This window comes from Lepisma saccharinum, chromosome 13 (assembly GCF_977018435.1).
Source record: "Lepisma saccharinum chromosome 13, izLepSacc3.1, whole genome shotgun sequence".
In the NCBI taxonomy this organism is placed as follows: domain Eukaryota; kingdom Metazoa; phylum Arthropoda; class Insecta; order Zygentoma; family Lepismatidae; genus Lepisma; species Lepisma saccharinum.
Window position 1 is genome coordinate 57,443,793 of NC_139241.1, and position 18,370 is coordinate 57,462,162.

An 18,370-nucleotide genomic window follows, 5' to 3' on the forward strand; every position below is an offset into this window, starting at 1 on the left:
AGTTAACTTCCGCAAACGCTAACATCGACTCCGAATGACATAGCGAAAGCATATTCTACTCGGTATAATTCCCTTTGTGGTTCCTGTGGTTACCGCTAACCTTTGCTGCGGCGCTGCCTGTCCATTACAAGCTGTATTTGCAAATGCCACTCGCTGTGATAGGTAATTACTGTTTATTAAGCGTTCGCCAAGCTGGAATTTGTCTTCCAATTACACCCGTGATTGACTGGCATTTATTGGAATCCCATGTCCTCGTGAATTTCAGGTTCTCGTCTATTCACGCGGAAATGCGGCAAAAATTGCAATCATGACCTGATTGACGGCCATTTTGAATTACTTTCCCGCACGATTTTAAAGTAGTGGTCTTAGTATAGGGTTATCACAGGCGTCCTTTTTCTCCTGAACATGTCCTACACAGGCGCGGCTAGTGCATTGTTTTCCTGAGGGTTCACCGAAGTCATGTGACACATATTCAGTTTACGCAAATAGGATTTATACGTCAAACAAGTTGCAGAGGTGAGCTTAAATAAAGGTTTATCCATGTATATATATTTTCATCTGGTAGTGCACTCTCTTTAATTCGAACAGAAGTTTATTCGCCTTGAAATCATCTTTAATGATTACATGATTTTGTTAATTCGATTTTTTCATGTCTCTTTGAAGTTCGAATTAAGAAGGGTTCACTGTATAAGGTTTTAAAGTAGAGTTGTACTAGTAAATTTAGTGTCGAAGTGACAATATGGACGACATAGATGAAGGGACAACCTCAAACTTATGCTGAAAGAAGCTTATGCTGATTGCGAGCAGGGCTCGAAATTGAAATTTTTACTAAGCGGAACGCTTTACTTTTACTAACACACACACACACACACAAACACACACACACACACATATATATATATATATATATATATATATATATATATATTGGAGCTGGTGTTTTAAGTCCACTTTGTGCACAGTAAGACTAATCGGGACTGGGCCTACAGTTTAAAGTGGAATCCGACCGAACCACTATGTGTCTCCACCGGGTATCGAACCCGGGACCCCTTGATTACAAGCCAACGACGCTACGCCATCGGGGAAGCCCTACTTTTGCTAAGAAGGTAACGTATTTTCTTTTTTTTGTCTCTGATTAGTACAGCAACGAGATTAATAATAGTTAATATATACATGAGCATCAAATAATATAAAATACATTGGATACTAGTCTTCTGGAATTCTCTTTCCTTTCTAAAATTTAAACAGACGGAAATTGTGAATGGTATCAGCTCGCATAGGTATTATCAATAGTTTATTAGGCCTTACATAGCGACGAAATTATTGGTTATTGCGGTATTTCGTGCAGAGGCGCAACCACGAATTTTTGTCTGGGTGGGGCAAGTACCAGGATGAACGTACCAATAATAGTAATAATAATTTTAATAATAATAATTCTAATAACAATAATAATGTTAATAATAATAATAATAATATTATAGCATTATTATTGTTATTATTGATTTGCTCTATTTTACTTCGCTTCTTGTGCCACTTTTGGCTAATTTGCTATGATGGGGATAAGTGATGGTATGATGAAATTGATGAATGGACACTCTCAAATATCCATGCCAAAGCCGGGATTCGAACCCGGGACCAACATTATTATTATTATTATTATTATTAGTAGCGGTAGTAGTACTAGTATCAAAGACATTATTATTCTCGTAAATTATGCAAGAAGAGGTTAGAAATTGGTGCTAAAGCATTTGTGTTCGAACAAACTATTTGAATTATTTTTTCAACACGGGCAATTTCACATTAATAATGGAAAACAAGCACACCAATTATTTTTGAAAGATAGAAAATGCTTGATAAATGCATTCCAAATAGCCTATAATTGAATGGCTTATTGCAGAAAGGGACCTGAGTCACTTTTGCACAATTCCGAGAAAAACAAGAAAAATCGTATAATATTGATAGTGTAAGAATGAAATGTACCGTTGTTGGCTCAAATATTCAGCATAATGAAAAGTTAATTTTGCAACCCTCAGTGCGCCCCCCTGCAGTATGCTGCTAGAGACAGTGGAGATGAAAAAGTTGTGACTCCGGTACCTTTCTGCAATAAAAGTGGAAACTGTGAGAAATAAGACGAGAAATATCCTCTTCATTTTGTTAGTCTGTTCTTCAGACACCACACGTTTCTACCTGTGGCCTCACGAAACGAAACGCAAAATTTTCCTTAAAATACTTGTAGTCGAAACTGTATTTTATTCTGGACGTAGGGTATTTTTGTTTATGTTCATACGTCTTTTGAATTGACAGGTTTTCATGTAGGTATTTGATGTCTGCATAATCTCCACGTTTAGTTGGAAAAGACGCGATATGTCCATGCATTGCCTGTATATCCTCAGCCTTAATCATATTCCCACTTTTGCTCTGTCCGCGCATATGAGGTATTTTGCCCTCTAACAGTAACTTCGGCAAACGCCTTATTCTTTTCTCTTGACACATCATAAAGTCTGCAAAACGCCTCACAACAAACTTGTATTTTGCTACTTGCCAGTAGTACGTGGTACTTTAACGACTTTTCGTGTAACGCAGCATCTTCTTTGCGTGGACGATGTGTCTTAACATTTTCAACATGGATCATTCTCTGCAAATGTATATCCTGATCATCTTTACTTTGCATTCTATACAATATGTCAAAAACTGCACGTTGTTCGTCTCCGTTGAATTGCTCATAACATTTTTTTGGGCACTTTTTTTTCCAGATGTCGAATTCCTTTCCTACGTTTTCTTGGACTGTCAACGCTCACGTCGCTAACACTACTCTCGTCCTGCATATCTGTAATACAAGCAACATAACATCTCACAACAGTTGCCACCGCTCTGCACTAACACATATCACCCTCTACAGACCACGGCTACAGACGCACCATTCTTACGGAAATCGCTCGTAACTTGTTTCAGAGTTGCCAATTTTATTTTCCACACAGTTATTTCTCTTTCTCTGTGGAAAGGGACCAGTGTCCGTCGCTACAGAGTAGCTAAGTTTATTGCAGAAAAGGACCCGAGTCAGTGACTCAGGTACCTTTCTGCATTAAAGTACACTTTTCACTGTGCTTTTTCTTGGCTATAGCCTCGTGTGACTGACGTCCTTTCTGCACTAAAAGATGCGTCTGTAAAAAATACCATTAACTCAGATTCCTCAAAAATGTGACTCAGGTCCCTTTCTGCAATAAGCCATTCAATTATTTTTTTACATTGACATTTATAATTTTCATGCACGATATACTATGTTTCACATATATACAACATGGAGCGACGTGGACACTAATACATAATTTAATACATATTATATGCAACATATATTATTTAAATACATTACACATCCAATTCTCATCCATCTCACAATAAACCAACAGCAAAAATTATATAAATTGTCTCTCAAAATGTGAGTCCAGACGCCAGAGCCTCGTTAGTCTGCATAATGCAGTCCAGGTTGTACTACGGGAAAGGCAGGATGACATTTGGGTGACTTTATAGGGGGACCTGTAACTAAACACCCCTGAAACTTTAGACGCGCAAGTTTCAAACAAGACAAGAAAATATGTTTCATCCTGACAAATCCAGTTCTGAATTTATTAGAGTGACGTCACGTTACTCCTTTAAAAATTCCCTGTCCCTAAATTTTCTACGGACCAACATCTAAAGACAAAACGAATGCAATTACGAATAGCAAAATAGAACGGAATTAATGAAATGAAGTTCAAAGAAGCGTGTCCGATTGTCCATAATCTACTTTCGGTGTTTTCCCGCAAGCCGCAGTTTCTGATTGGCATCCTCCAACGAAATCCTCAGACTCTCCAAGAACTTGACAAAGAGGCTGCCGAGTCCCTTTTGTAATTGGATCCGAGGAGTCGACTTTCAGCGGGATTCCCGAAAGAGATATTTATCGCGACGAGGAGGCGCTTTTCTTTGGAAGAGCTCTTCGGCTCCCTTCCTATAAGTTCTCTACTTTTAGTCAAGCCTAAAAGCCTAGACAAGCGATTTCCGGTATGCTTGCAGCAGCTTTGCTACATTTTAAGAAGGCATTCGATTTACATCGTTACATTGTTGTTGGGGTATAGTGGCTGAAAACGTGTTTTTTTTTCCTAATTCAAGATGAAGGCATTTACTTCATGCCGCCAGTCGTGTTCGTGCGAGCGTGTCATTTTCCACACGCACATTTAGCACAATCAACCCCCTGCAGTTAGTTAATGCTAACTCACCTTATAATCAAGGGGTACCAGGTGGAGGCACATAGTGGTTCGGATCCCACTTTAAACTGTAGGTCCAGACCCGATTAGCCTTGGACTTAAAACGAAAACTCAAAATGTATAATCAGTAACACCACAGCTTAACAATGTGACATGTACAGCAGTTGGCATAACAATACCTTATTGTTAAGTAAGTTATACAGGTCATCTTTTAAACTGGCAGCTATTTACAAGCTACTGTCCGACCGCGATAGACGAGACTGCACTCTATGCCGGGAGAGACTGGAGCAATCGAACGAAAACAAGACTCTGTGCAAGTAGTGACTTTAGAGGGTTCGAGCAATGAAGGCGTGAGAGAGAAAGCGCAATTGCAACTACCAGCCGTTTACAGCAGTGCACACTGTTTTGCTCCACCAACTAGCTTCCCCCCCCCATTATACCCGACCTTTCTCCATAGATTCCCAAGACAAAGTTTAACCTAACATGCTCAAAATGTATGATCAGTAACACCATGTATCTTAACCACGTGACGTGTGCAACTACCATTTTTTAGTGTTATATAGGCCAAATTATAAACTGGCAGCTGGAAAGGAACGAATTGACTATTGTCAGGCTAAAAGACGAGGCTATCTGGAGAACGAATAGAGGAAATAGGGAAATATATGCCCGAAACAACGCTGTAGATATCAGATTGCTTAGTTATGTTTGTGATGGCTTTTAGAACCGTTATATCTCTTCTTAAGGTATTTTGCCGACGATGTTACTACGTTCGAAACTAAAAGTTAAACTTTGTTTCAGCAGAAGACAATTTCAACGGAACCGTTTTCTCTTATCCGTTGCACCCCTATTTTGCCACTGGACTCGTCCAGTCAGGGCATGCGCACTAAGGCAGACTGATGTATTCGGATGAGATCGTTTACTTTCGTGTCTCAAGGAACCGAACGCTACTCGCGGAAGAAATAAATTGAAGTACCGTACACTGCATGTTAGAGTTAGAACACTGTCTAGTCACCAAAACCAGTAGGAGAGCCGGTCCAGCACTAACTAGGACATTCCAGTAGGAAATCCAGATTCATGTGATTAGGCCTTAACCCAGACGAACTATATATGTGCCTTCATATATCAAGGAACAGGGGACAGTATTACCTCACCACAGCAAAACATTTATTCTTTAATAAAGAAATTAATTACAGTGACAGCGCAAGGAAAAAAATGAGGAGAAGGGGCAGTTACATTTGAAATATTCCTAAATACCAGTGTTTGAAAGTAGGCTAACTAGTTACTTGTAATTGCTTTACAAGTAACAGTTACTTTTGTGGATGAAGTCTTAACTGTAACTAGCTGCAGTAGTTACTTTTTTGCCAGTTACGAGACAAAATTGTTTACTTGAAAATGTGTAACCTGAGGGAAAAGCTAAATTTGGCAACCGCAGTTCCAACGATGTCTTCTCTGGATGTTAAGGTGAAAGGATTTTCGTGGAATTGCTTAAGACAAGGAAGCTAGGCTTCGTTGCATGCTAAATTTAGGTCATCCACGTCTTATTGCAATTCGTCATTCCTAATTTCACTTGTTTCATTGCATTTTTTGTTGTAAAAACATTAATATATGGAGACATAAGCACCAGAGACATGGTTTCTTAAAGCAAAAGAAGACACGGGTACTCACAGAAGCACTCCTGGAGCGAGCCTTCTCCTGAAAAGTCGTCTGGTACTCAATCATTCCAGTGTTCGAATCCTGGGCCACGATCTTCTCACGAAGCATCCTCCACGGAATGTTGAGGCCGGTCCCGTTCTGCATCGCCGTGCACCATTCTAAAAGACTAATGTAACCTACATGAAGAAAAAAGGAGAGCTTGTTAGTATAAAATACTAAAAGTAGAAACAGGGGTATAACAGCGTTGTCAATTGTTCACTTTACCACAGCCATTACAAGCAAACAACAAAACTATATTTTATGATTGCTACCTTTCGGCGCACCACGTCACAATACCAGAATGCTCAGGCTCTATGAGAATATGCCGAATCTTACCTCGGTATCATTCAAGGACTCCCGCAGATTTTTTCTCGGGGAAGGGATGGGGCAGTGTAAGGTTTCACATCCTGCCCTTCAGTCACAGAAACTGAGGCTATATTTTACCGTTTACTGTTATTATTATACAAAATTGAAATTGAAAATACTTTGGCGTTGTTCACAAGTTCATACTTGAGTCCACTATTTAATTAGAAACTAGGTTCACTTTGCTTCTTTTCTATTAACAAGTATAAAATTGTTGGTGAAAGGTGCCTCCGTTTTTGAACTTTTTCACAATGCACAGATATCAAACAGACTTTTCGGGATCCCGAAGAGTCGAGAAATTCCAAAGGATCGAATTAGTGTCTGAAATTTCTTGAAATTAACAGTTTTTATTCCACACCGCGTCGGGAATTTGCGATTATAAAACCTCCCTTCCCGACCAAATATTTTTCGTTCGACACGCCCCTAGTTATAGAGTCAACATCATTCCAATGTCTATCTTTTACCAGATATCCCAGAGGAGGGGCAAGTGCCCCATCTGGTCCCCCTTTTTGGTATCATCCCTAATTCAAAAGTTAAGATTTTTTTGGAAATTTATCATTCCGTAGTGTGATATATGTATACTGAGCACATCAATCGCGTTCTACAATTAGCACTCATCGTATATTTTCGTAGCTACGAACTTATTTATGCGGTTTAACGTATGCCATATATGTGTTTTACATCGTGTTCCTCATGTCAGTGCATGTACATTTTGGAAGGTTATCATTACTCTAATTTTTTGTCATTATTATTTTTATTCATTTAAAATATCCTTGCATTTTTGTTCGTTTATGTTTTCAACTGGTCAAAGGAATAATAATTAATGATTTCAATTTTTCTGACACTTTGTATGAAAAAGGAAAACTTTGTATAAGAAAGGGGAATTGTGCTATGCGGTTGTGGCAACACTGATTTGGACCTCACTTTGCAAATCCTGTCTCGATTAAAGAGGATTTAAAACAAATTTGACCAAATATACTTTTAGCTAAGATGAGGTCTGACCACAACATGTCATCACCCACTTCCAGTAATTGATCTCTATGCTTGAAAGCACTCGTATCGAATTTCAGTGGTCATGTTTGTCTCATTTTACCCGAGTAAACCTCTCGAGGTAAGGTACCACAACATCAACACTGAATGGCAATTTATGTAATTTGATCGTTATTGTTTCGCGTATTGATTGGCTTAGGATAAAACAAAAAAGATTATGGGCACACCCTGTTTTGTTTGTCAATGCAATATGATATTTTAGAGGATGTAACTACCATTGCAGCAATTAAAGTGATATAATTGTATCCACACAGGAATCTAGGACTTTTGTTGACTTTTTCCAAAAAGTTCGTACATTGGTGTTCACACACAGTTTATATAAATTACGACATATTTAAAAAGTTTGGTACATTATTTTTCATATGATTTAGTTTTGTCAATTTTAACGTAAAAGTTACAATTGTGACAGGGTTGGATATGTATTATGTTAGTAACTCAATAAACAACGAGTAATACGAGGGGAAGTGATTACATAATAGGAATTATATTCTAAACTTCATGGAGATTTGTATTTCGGGACTCAAAATTGTTCCTTAGCAACACGCCATAAAGGTGTCTTGATAATCGAGCAGTATGCGCCTGCGCAGTAGCTCGTACAACATGGCCGCATGAAATACGCGAAGGGCAATGCCTTACCTAAGATCTGAACTCGCGTCCTATTGTTTCGTAGCCTATTGTATTTGCCCACTCTTCCGCGAAAGTTGTCAAGAAGTATAGATAACGTATAAAAGCCGAAGAATTTAGATTGTACCAAGTTCACGAAAGGAGTAAGAAATTTATGACGCATAAAAGTCGACAATTTAATAATTAAAATAGTCCGAGTTCACGTCAATGTACGGTTTTGTTCATTTTGAATGATAAGTTTGTAGTATTCTGGGTAAACAAATATTTTATGATTATTTTACTCGTTCGCCTTAATTGCTTTCAAAAATTAGTGTTTCTTAACGCCATTGATTTGTCGTGGAATTTTCGCTCTCGTATTAAGCAGTAACGGTGGCTCACAAACTTTTGTTTCGGTGTGCACTATAACAAGACGTTCGGAACAGTCTGATGCTGTATACCATGTGGCAACGCTGTCACCGTAAGTCCCATACTATACTCTTTAACTGCGGATCACTAATAGGCGACACTTACACTGGCTGCCTTTTGAACTGGCGGCTAGCCTTGGAGACTATTTATATCTGCTAATTGTCTTCGATTGATTGATTTGTTGTTTTAAGTCCACTTTATGCACAGTAAGGCTAATCGGGACTGGACCTACAGTTTAAAGTGGAATCCGAACCACTTGTGCCTCCACCGGGTATCGAACCCGGGACCCCTTGATTACAAAGAGAAGACGCTACCACTGCGCCATCGGGGAGGCCCGTAATTGTATTCGACGTTGTAGGCCCTGGTACTGGTGGCAATCTCAGTTGAGAAGTGTCCTGGAGCTGTGTTGCTACGCATAATCCTGTCTTTACTTGTTGCCGTGTTTTTGCGTTAAAGAGAAGTGCAAATTTTCACCATCGCTCATGAGGGCACACTCGTAAGACAACTTCTTAGCATCTCTCGCCTTTACAACAAGGAGGAATTATGGTTTCACATAGCTTTGGGAATATGGGGTGTTTTCCCTTCTCGTTTGGTGCCGCGCGCAGCGTTCGGTACCTTGTGACACGAAACTGAACGATGTCGGCCGAAGGTAATTCCGATCGCTGATTCTCACGTGCAATTCGTCAAGGTGGCCAGTATAGAATGATGTGGAGAAAGTGATGATATGTGAATGAAATACAGCGTGTCCAGATATTATTCACCCCATAAATGTTCATGAAAAACTTTCTGTGCAAGTGGAGTGGAAGTCGTTGGTATTAACACGAAGAACATCTCAAACAAAATTCTTCCATGTGCTTGGCAACACTCGGTACCATAATGCATTGCGGCAAAACAGTTAAACAATGTAAATGGCGACGGTGCAGAAAAAAGGCAATGTGTGTTGTGGTGGGAAACAAAATGCCCTGAAGGTCCTAGATTTCCTTATGTGGGGTTACGTGAAGGACATCGTCTACAGATAGAAAGTTATGGACTTGGTGGAATTGAAGTCCAGAATCGAGGAGGCTGTGGCATCAATCACCATGGATATGATCCGCAACATGTGGAAATAATTCATCAATATACTTGAAATTGTGAAAGCCACTCAGGGTGTTCATGTAAAAGTTTATTAATGATGAGAAGTATGTTCACTAAAATTCTTCCGAGTCAAGGAATGTAATTTCATGTCTGTTGTCTCCGAGAAACAGTAAAGATATTTTGATCTGTTATGGGGTGAATATGTTATGGACACCCTATAATATAGTCTAGATATAATGTTTTCTTTAATTTCGCTTATACTGCGCCATCCTTCCTCGAAATACACCAATGGCCGAAATAAAAACAGCTCTTTTCCAAGAAGGAGAATATTTTTTTTATTTAACAATACACTCCAATAATAAAAGAAGTATAGCACATAAAAGCAATATGAAGGTCTTCTGGTTTTTAAAAATGTGTTATTGAAATTCCGAAACAAACCTTTACGTAACAATAAAGGATATTCCAGTCTTTTTTTTCTTTAACTTGATGAACATAGGAAAACTCCGAATCTAAAGAAAGGAAAGTCTTCATCTCATTGTGACTAGGGGAGTTAATTGAAATTCACAACAATACCTTGGTTCATTACAAAGCGAGTTTTAATCACAAACAATAGTTCATTCTTCTTTGGAAAAATCCATTCCCATTGTGTTTAGGAGGTATTTATTTGTACGCTGGATAGCCTACCAAGTGCATAGCAATCACAAGAACTCCGAACAATTCTGTTCACGCATAATTCATTCCAGGAAATTGTAAAAAAAATATGGCAAGCAAGTCTGTGCTTTCAAGGCTCTGTCAAAATACTCTACAGGTTGCTGAATTCCTGGTAGCCTACAAGGGACGCGGATTGGCTGTCGTATCACGTGACTCCACTGTGCCGCGCATACGGGTCAATTGGTTGTTGTAGATGTCGAGCTGTATACAGTATGTATGCTGCCATATGCTACAAATTCACGGGTGCTACGATGCTCTACGGTCTAACTAAACAATAAAAGCAAGGACTGCCCTCTGGAGTGTAAATATCTCTGGGCAAAACTTAAGAAGCTCTTCTTTAATATCAAAACATAAAATAGAATGTACAACATATGCAGGAGTTTCCGCTAGCACGATAATTTTCCAATTCTTATTAGGGAAATTTAATATGTTTTACGACAGAAAAACAAGCGACAGTAGCGACCATGAAACTGTAGTGCATGGCTGCATACATACAGGATAAAAAAACCACATGGAGGGTTCGTAACACCGAAACAAAGTTTTCGCGAGTATTCCTTACACGCTTGGGTTGTGTCCACGGAGTGTGTTTATCAATCGTGATCCCCTTAAAAATTACAGAAAATCGGCGCAACCAGTAATAGTTTCATTGGGAATGGGGGAGGAGCCTGCAGGAAACACTGCCGCTGTACCTCTACTTACAGGCCGCATCATGTGCGAGTGAATCCTCGTCATATGCTGTTGAATAGGTCTAAAACAATACAAATGAATACCGCTGCTGCTAAATTGGACTAGAAAAGACACAGAAACGACAATAGGTTAATGGAAGGTTAAAGAAGAACAGGTTCAAAATAGCAATAAGAAAACGACGAGCATGGTAAAACATTGAGGTGCGGAATTAGAAGACTTGATGAAGGCCAAATTAAAGGATAAAATCGCGAGAAATTTGGCATCTGTCCCAAATGCACCCACACGGGATTTTCTCGTGAAGTCTCCAGTAATTGCGTGCTAATGGGTTGTGAATTCGCTTTTCCTCCCCGGGTCGACCATTACGATCGCCCCCTTCCAACTCCCACCCCTTCCTAACGAAGAGAAGCGAGAGATGGAGGTTCCCAGAAATGACCAACCGGCTAATGCGTCCGGCGGGGTGGCCTTCCACAAACGAAACCAACAAAGCTAACATGCTGGTTCGGAGTCCGGACAGGGTTGCCAAAAGCATGAACATTTCCCCAAGCGCAGGGAATTAAGACAAACGTGAAAGGAATATTAAAGGGTATTGACTAGTCTTCTGTAGTATAAAAAGTTACTATACAATCAAGAGCGAAAGGAATTATGCTGGATGCTTCACGAGTATGCTAACATACAGGGTGGTCCATAAGTCAGATGAATGCATTTTTGTCAAGTGACTTATGGAACACCCTGTACATTTAATTTTTCTGAATTCGAAATATCGACGTAAATGTTGAAAACGAAGCAAATTTTCGGAAAAGTCTCTCAAGACAAACTACTGACAACGTCAAAGAGGAGCAGGAGGGTCCAGGTACCCATATGCGTAACTTGGCGGGGCAAGGGGGCGTTCCACCCTCAAATTTCCAGGCTTAATATTTTATTATTTTCGGTCACGGACCTGAGGAGCAAAGTAATGAGGAGTAATATTTGTGATTTTGTAAAGTCAAAATTATTTAGCAGATAATCCTAGCCGCTATTTTCTATGGTATGGAAAACTTTTCGATTCTATCACGCCCCCCAAATTAGGCCCCAAGTTGCACCCATGCAGATACCATAATGTCTCCTACGGCAGACAACATATATGTATGAACTAAAAACTCGCAACACACATCCTCCACTTCCTCTATAGAGAAATCTTGCGCACATCAGCTACAGATTCAGTTCCACAAATTGTTAAAAGTATTGTTGAAAGTCGAAGGAGTACACATTTTTGAAAAAAAGTAGCTCTTTACCTTAGGCTTCCCTGAGTTGTATCGTCGCCGCCTTGTAATCAAGGGGTCCGGGTTCAATACTGTTGAGCGTTGAAAAATAGATTATCCATGAACAGTAAGGAGTACAATGGCTTTGTTATTTATGCATAATATTTTATTAACCGCAAAACAACAGTTTACACAATCCGTGTTTCACGTTTCACGTTACCCACATATTTCCACTCAACAAAACAGAATATATCATGACAACGTGCAAGTTGTCTTCTTCTTCTAAACATTCTAATATACATCTATCATTCCTCCACGGAGAACAACAATATTTAAAATGTACTTAAAAAATAAGTGCATAAGATTTCTCTTTGTCACTGCATTACATAGAACCTTTAACATCTAAAATGCAGGTCTGTAAAACAAACTTACGAAATACATGTTTAAAAGCATTTTCCTGCCTGCCCCTTGCATTGTACTTCATGTATTACACTCAAACTAAAGCCCAAATTCCTCTCCGGTTTTCTTGATGTATCTGTCACCTTATATTTGTGACCCTCTAGCCAGTCACTAGATGTAAAAAATGCACCTAACCGTCGATAGACTTCAAATGGTGTTACCAGAGGAAATTTAGGGAAGCAGCGTTTTGTAGTTGAATAATACGCAAACCGTGTTACATTGTTGAATAATACGCAAACCGCGTTACAGTGTTGAATAATACGAAAACCGCGTTACAGTGTTGAATAATACGCAAACCGCCTTAAGTTATGAATATTACAACTGTAGTTTCTACAGCCAGTCTCTTTGGTAGTCCACCAAAACAGTCAATCTTATATTGCTTGTGAAATATTATACTCTAGTTCAAACAACACCATTCTGATGAACATCACTCCGGTTTCAGTACATATCTAATTGTGACATTATTCTGTATTAGCAGATTCTACCATCTTTATCAATTGAAAGTAAACAATATTCGACCTAATGACGATGTAATAATAGTTTGCTGAAGCAGTTTATATACTAACTTCAATCGTTAGTTAATCCGATCTTATCACAGAACAGAACAAAAAGTACGAAATCACAAATAATATGCAACCTAATAAGTTTTGCCCTTGCACATTTAAAAGTAGCTTTCCCAGTACTTGTAGCAAATTAAACAAATAGTTAATGTTGTGCTCTTAATGAGGACTAAGTTGATTCACTGAGCAAAATTTCTACACAACACTGACACATCACTAAATATTTCGAGAATAATAATCTTCGAAATTTCCAACACAAATTCTTAGGTACATATTCCGCAATGAACTCTGTGACAAACCTGCCTTCAAGCCAATTTCCCTTCGCATATTCTTCTCGTCATGTAGCAATGCTCTCACTTGACAAACACTGTCGTATATTCAAATATATTCCGCCAAACCTTGACAATGGTGTCTGCCGAATCACAATTCCGAAAAAATTAATTTCTTTAGCGTGACGACGTTAGTGTAATCCACACTTCCATAGCTTGCTCAAAACATGTATAACTATCCTAGCTACTCATATGAATATCAGCAACCGTTGTACCATATGTAAAGAAAAATAATATAACTCAGACTTAATTAGTACCCTTGCCTAAAGCAATGCAATCCTGCAAATTGGTAAGTAATACATGAATTCACCTGGAACCACTTCATGGCCAATCTTCCACAGCGTTCCATCCTAAACGACTGCGCCATGAATAATGAGCGATGGAAAAATAGATTATCCATGAACAGTGAGGAGTACAATGCCTTTGTGATTTATGCATAATGTTTTATTAACCGCAAAACAACAGTTTATACAATCCGTGCTTTCACCTTTCACGTTACCCACATATTTCCATTCAACAAAATATATCCTGACAACGTGCAAGCTGTCTTCTTCTTCTAAACATTTTAATATATATTACCAGATACCAGGTGGAGGCACATAGTGGTTCGGATCACACTTTAAATCGTAGGTCCACTCCCGATTAGCCTATATGTACATAAAGTGGACTTAAAACTCAAACAAAAAAAAACATTATCATAGGAGTTTTGAGCTGAAGATGAAAATTCTTTGTGTCTCCCCAAAACGGAACAAGTTCATCCACTCTTTCTCATAATCGCTCACCAGCATAAATGCCTATAAAATTAAAAGACAAAAACTAAACGGAAGGGAATTGGTAGGGTATACGAGATAGTGTACTTTATTTAAAAAAAGAAAAAAAAAGTTGTGGCAAACATTTTCACAACTCTTTGCAGCTGATAATTATATTTCGCCCTTCCCGGTTCACTTTATATGCAGACTGAACAGTTGTTATTTCCTTTGACGTCCCATTTCATTATTATTTATTGAAACAAGCTAAATTCCACATTTAATTAACTATTGACAAATATTTGTTCATAATCCTGGTATAAAATTGCAATATCATGGTGGGTTTGCCGAGAATTTCCCATGTAGGGGCGTTTTTATATGGTTTAAAGGAAAATGTAGTTCCAAAACGGTTGAAATGGTGTTAGGTGTGCGTGTGCAGTGGCGGCGATTAGTAGGGCGTGGGGGCAGTTCCCCCTCGCACTATGGGCTCTTAACATTAGCTGTCAGGCTCACAACCTCTGTTTCTTAAAGATTTTTAAACTCTGAAAATGTTCATAAAAAATTGAAAGTAAAGTGCATTGTTTCTTATGGCATTGCCTACATTTCGATGTTATTTTTGTTCATAAAATCATAAATGTAAAGTAAATAGGAGACAAAATTGACTTGCAGGTCCTATCAGGTGCCATCTTTGAATGGGTGTCATTCGAAACACTCATGCTAGTTGCAGTGTGCAATTGGATGGTAATGATGTTTTGTTTTTGTAATTATTATAATAAATAAACAACTGCAGCTCTATAAGCAAGGAAAGCATTAGAGAAAAAAAATATTATAGTTTTTGTGAGTTTTAGCGAATGATAAAATATGTGTGTAACACTCATGCAATAATTGGTCATTATTTTTTATTAATGATGGTAATTTTTTGTAATTATTATAATTAATAAATAACTGCAATCAACAAATGAAGCAGTGATTCAATAACAAAATGGTTTCTTGAATTTTGGTAATAAAAAAAGTGTGGGCCTGTGAGCCCCTTCAGGTAAGTAAGTTTCTCGTACGGTACGGGTAGCTTAGGGTTAATGCCAAGTCTTGTCTACAGGAGAAAGTAAACTGTCCTTGCCACCCCAGTTTTGGAACCCAATCGCCGCCACTGTGTGTGTATAAATCAGTCACAGGCTAACTCTGGATTAAGTCTGGTTAATCCGCCGTATCTGTGAAAGAGCGCTGCAAAGCGAGCAGCGGTACTGTAGCGTTGTAAGAAGGGTGGAAAAGAGGGAGTGGGTGCGACTGGAGGCTTCGTCGGTCGCGTTCGTGCAGGCGGGGAAGCTCGCTAGCCTCCACAAGTGCACGCGACATGCTCAAGCCTGGAATCAGCCAAACATCTAATTCAATCTCTACTCCTTGCCCTGCATAGCCTATTCCTTTTTTGCCATTTGATTACATAAACCAATCCCGTTCGAATTCATTAAGAAGAGTAAAACGCTTTTGAAGAAAAGAGATTTTCTTGAACGATGTAGGGATGTATCAAAGGTTGCAACACTGATTCAGGACGTTTTGTAGTTGACATGTAGAGTTTATTTCTAGGAACGTTGGTGACTTTTTCTCGCTAGAAAGAGGGAGAGATACATCCATACAGACTTGAGAGAAAGGGAGGAGAAAGGTTTCCAGCTGCTTTTTTTTTAAAAAAAAAAAGTTACGAAAAAATGCTCAGAAAAAAATTTAGAAATCACGTAGATTGAATTGCGCATCGTCCCGTTTAATTTCCCATTGTGGAAAGATGGGAGCCTTTGTGCTGATTTTCTGCACGTCTGAATGGCGGAAAGTGTTAATTAGAGGAAGGGGGGTTGGGGAGGTTGCGTACTGCCCCAACTGGAGCGTTAACTGAAAACATACCATCAAAATTTCGCCACACGTTAAAAAAATTAATAGACTTGCTTTGATCTCTCCTGCAGAAAACTTTGGAAGAGAAATATATGAATTGACCGTAAAATAAAGTGCCACTGGCAACCCTGCCGTTACGCTTATCAAAACAGGCTATACCGATTTCAGCCAGCTAGATCTAGACTTTTGAGTACGCCCAACAATAAACAGGCTATACCGATTTCAGCCAGCTAGATCTAGACTTTTGAGTACGCCCAACAATAAACAGACCGCGATTGTTACGTTGAGCTTATGAAAATTATCCCCTGAGATCTGAACCGATTGTTTCAGTGTTTTTTTCCTGTATTTTCATATTTATGGTGTTCATCTAAAAGTGTATTACAAAAATGTGCAGTATAATCTGCGCGATTTACGCTGTTATTAGGAAGCCATCTGCCCTTTCGATGAGGGCAACTGAATGAGAGAAGTTCTGCCACATCCTACACAGAGTCCAGACTTGACGTCGACAATTTTTCATTTATTTCGTGGGCAAAACAAGAAAACAACCTCTTCAGCTGCAGTCGATAAGAAGGACTGAAATTTTGCTCACTGCACTTGAACGTTTTATGTAATATAACTACACACGGTTTCTTATGGTCGATGCATGCACCTTACTTTTCGAACACACCATACACACACACTTTATTCGTTAAAGAAATTCATATATGTATCTGGGTATAATATGTAATCCAGTCAGCTAAAAATAGCATTTAGGTTTACAAATCTTGAACGATAACGGTACAACAATGGAAACATGTGGATTTTCTATTCACCAACCAATAGAATAGACTTTGAGAAGCTTCAAAGTCTAATGGTAAACGCTCTCGCTTTCGGTGTCGATCCCTAGTGGAAGCTCGAAAACTCTGTGTTGACCCAGCATTTCGAAGACAGTTGGGGAGCAACTTTGGAAGCAATAGTAGCGATCGCTGGTCTTGAAAGCTAAAAAATAGCGGCGATGGGATTCCATGCGTTGACCACGCATCACACAAAGCCGCTTGACTTTAATTAAGTACCCCCATTCGATATCACTAAGGGAAAACACTTTCGACAAAGATTTTTTTAATGATGTATGGAAATACAGTCTCATGATTTGAAGAGAAATTTCCCTCGGTGCAGGGAAATTTTGAAATGAATGGAAAAGGGGAAACTTTTTTCCTAAAATGGCGAATGTAGATAAATTGGTAAAGCATAATAATAAAGATTTTGGTGGAGGTTGTTGCTTCCACTTTCTCCGCGTTTGTTAGTTTTTCTAAACACAGTCCCATTAGATTTTCATTGGTGCCTTCATTGGTGCGAACCAAACCGTTTGCGAGCCGCTTGTGAACCGTTCGCTGAAATTATTCTTACCAGCGAACTTCCAACGGTCCATGGGAAAGCGCGAACCACAGGCAATCATTTGTTCAGTGTTCATCTTGTCATCATGTCTTCGCGTGAAGAAAAGTATGCGATTTTGGTGATGAGTGGGTGCGGCTTTAGTGATGGCTAGTTTGTGCAACAAGAAGAGGAAACAACGACGTTGGTGGTACACCAACCTGTATATGAAACGCACTGGTATGGAGCTTATGGTGGATTTGAAGTCACATTTGTCCGCATAAATATTCATCTCGGCACCTATTTCCCTCCAGGCATCTTCTTTTAATTTTTTTTTCGAAATGGTCCTTATGTTTAGGATCCCAGAGTAAAGATCTGGTTTCATAAATACCAATAAGCTTTAGTGCATTTTCCTCTGATCACTCCATAATTACATCAAAAACTGCAACAAAAACCAATAAAAATGTGGAGGTTCGCGAGCAGGCCAAAAGCAACGAACTACGAACTGAACTGCGAACGCCTTTGTGTTCGTCAGAAAACCAACAGTAGATGGATCGCCACGAGCGGTTCACAAACAGTTCGCCCGGCGCTGAAAACCACGTCCCAATAGTGAGAACAAGAGATTCACAAGCGGTTCGGTTCACACATGCATACGCACCTTAAAAGAAGATGGGGGAGGGGGTACGTATCCTTAAAAGAGTATCAAACGCTTTGAGACTGTTTTCCCCACTCTCGTTCAGATTTGGCGTCTAGTAGAAGCATTTGTAGTATTTCTATGAAAATTATGGCCATTTGTATTCTGATTAAAACTTGTTGCTACTAGGCTGTACTTATTTCATTTTAACAAATATGTAGTTTATTGTTATTAATAAATTAAATCATAAATAAGGGAGGGATTTTTTTTAACAATGGGGAAATTGTGAGGGAAATTCTAAGAGAACGTCTTACCATTACTGTATCAAA

At 38.9% G+C, this 18,370-nt stretch overlaps 1 protein-coding gene across 2 annotated transcripts in view; it reads right to left on the bottom strand.

Annotated features, from left to right (window-relative positions):
* rdgC (retinal degeneration C) overlaps positions 1-18,370 on the bottom strand; it is a 560,018-nt gene that overhangs the window by 20,697 nt on the left and 520,951 nt on the right. For both annotated transcript variants that reach the window (XM_083134220.1, XM_083134221.1), the window contains exon 13: positions 5,907-6,070. In XM_083134220.1, coding sequence (XP_082990346.1) covers positions 5,907-6,070 — 164 coding nt within the window. The remainder of the gene's footprint in view (positions 1-5,906; positions 6,071-18,370) is intronic.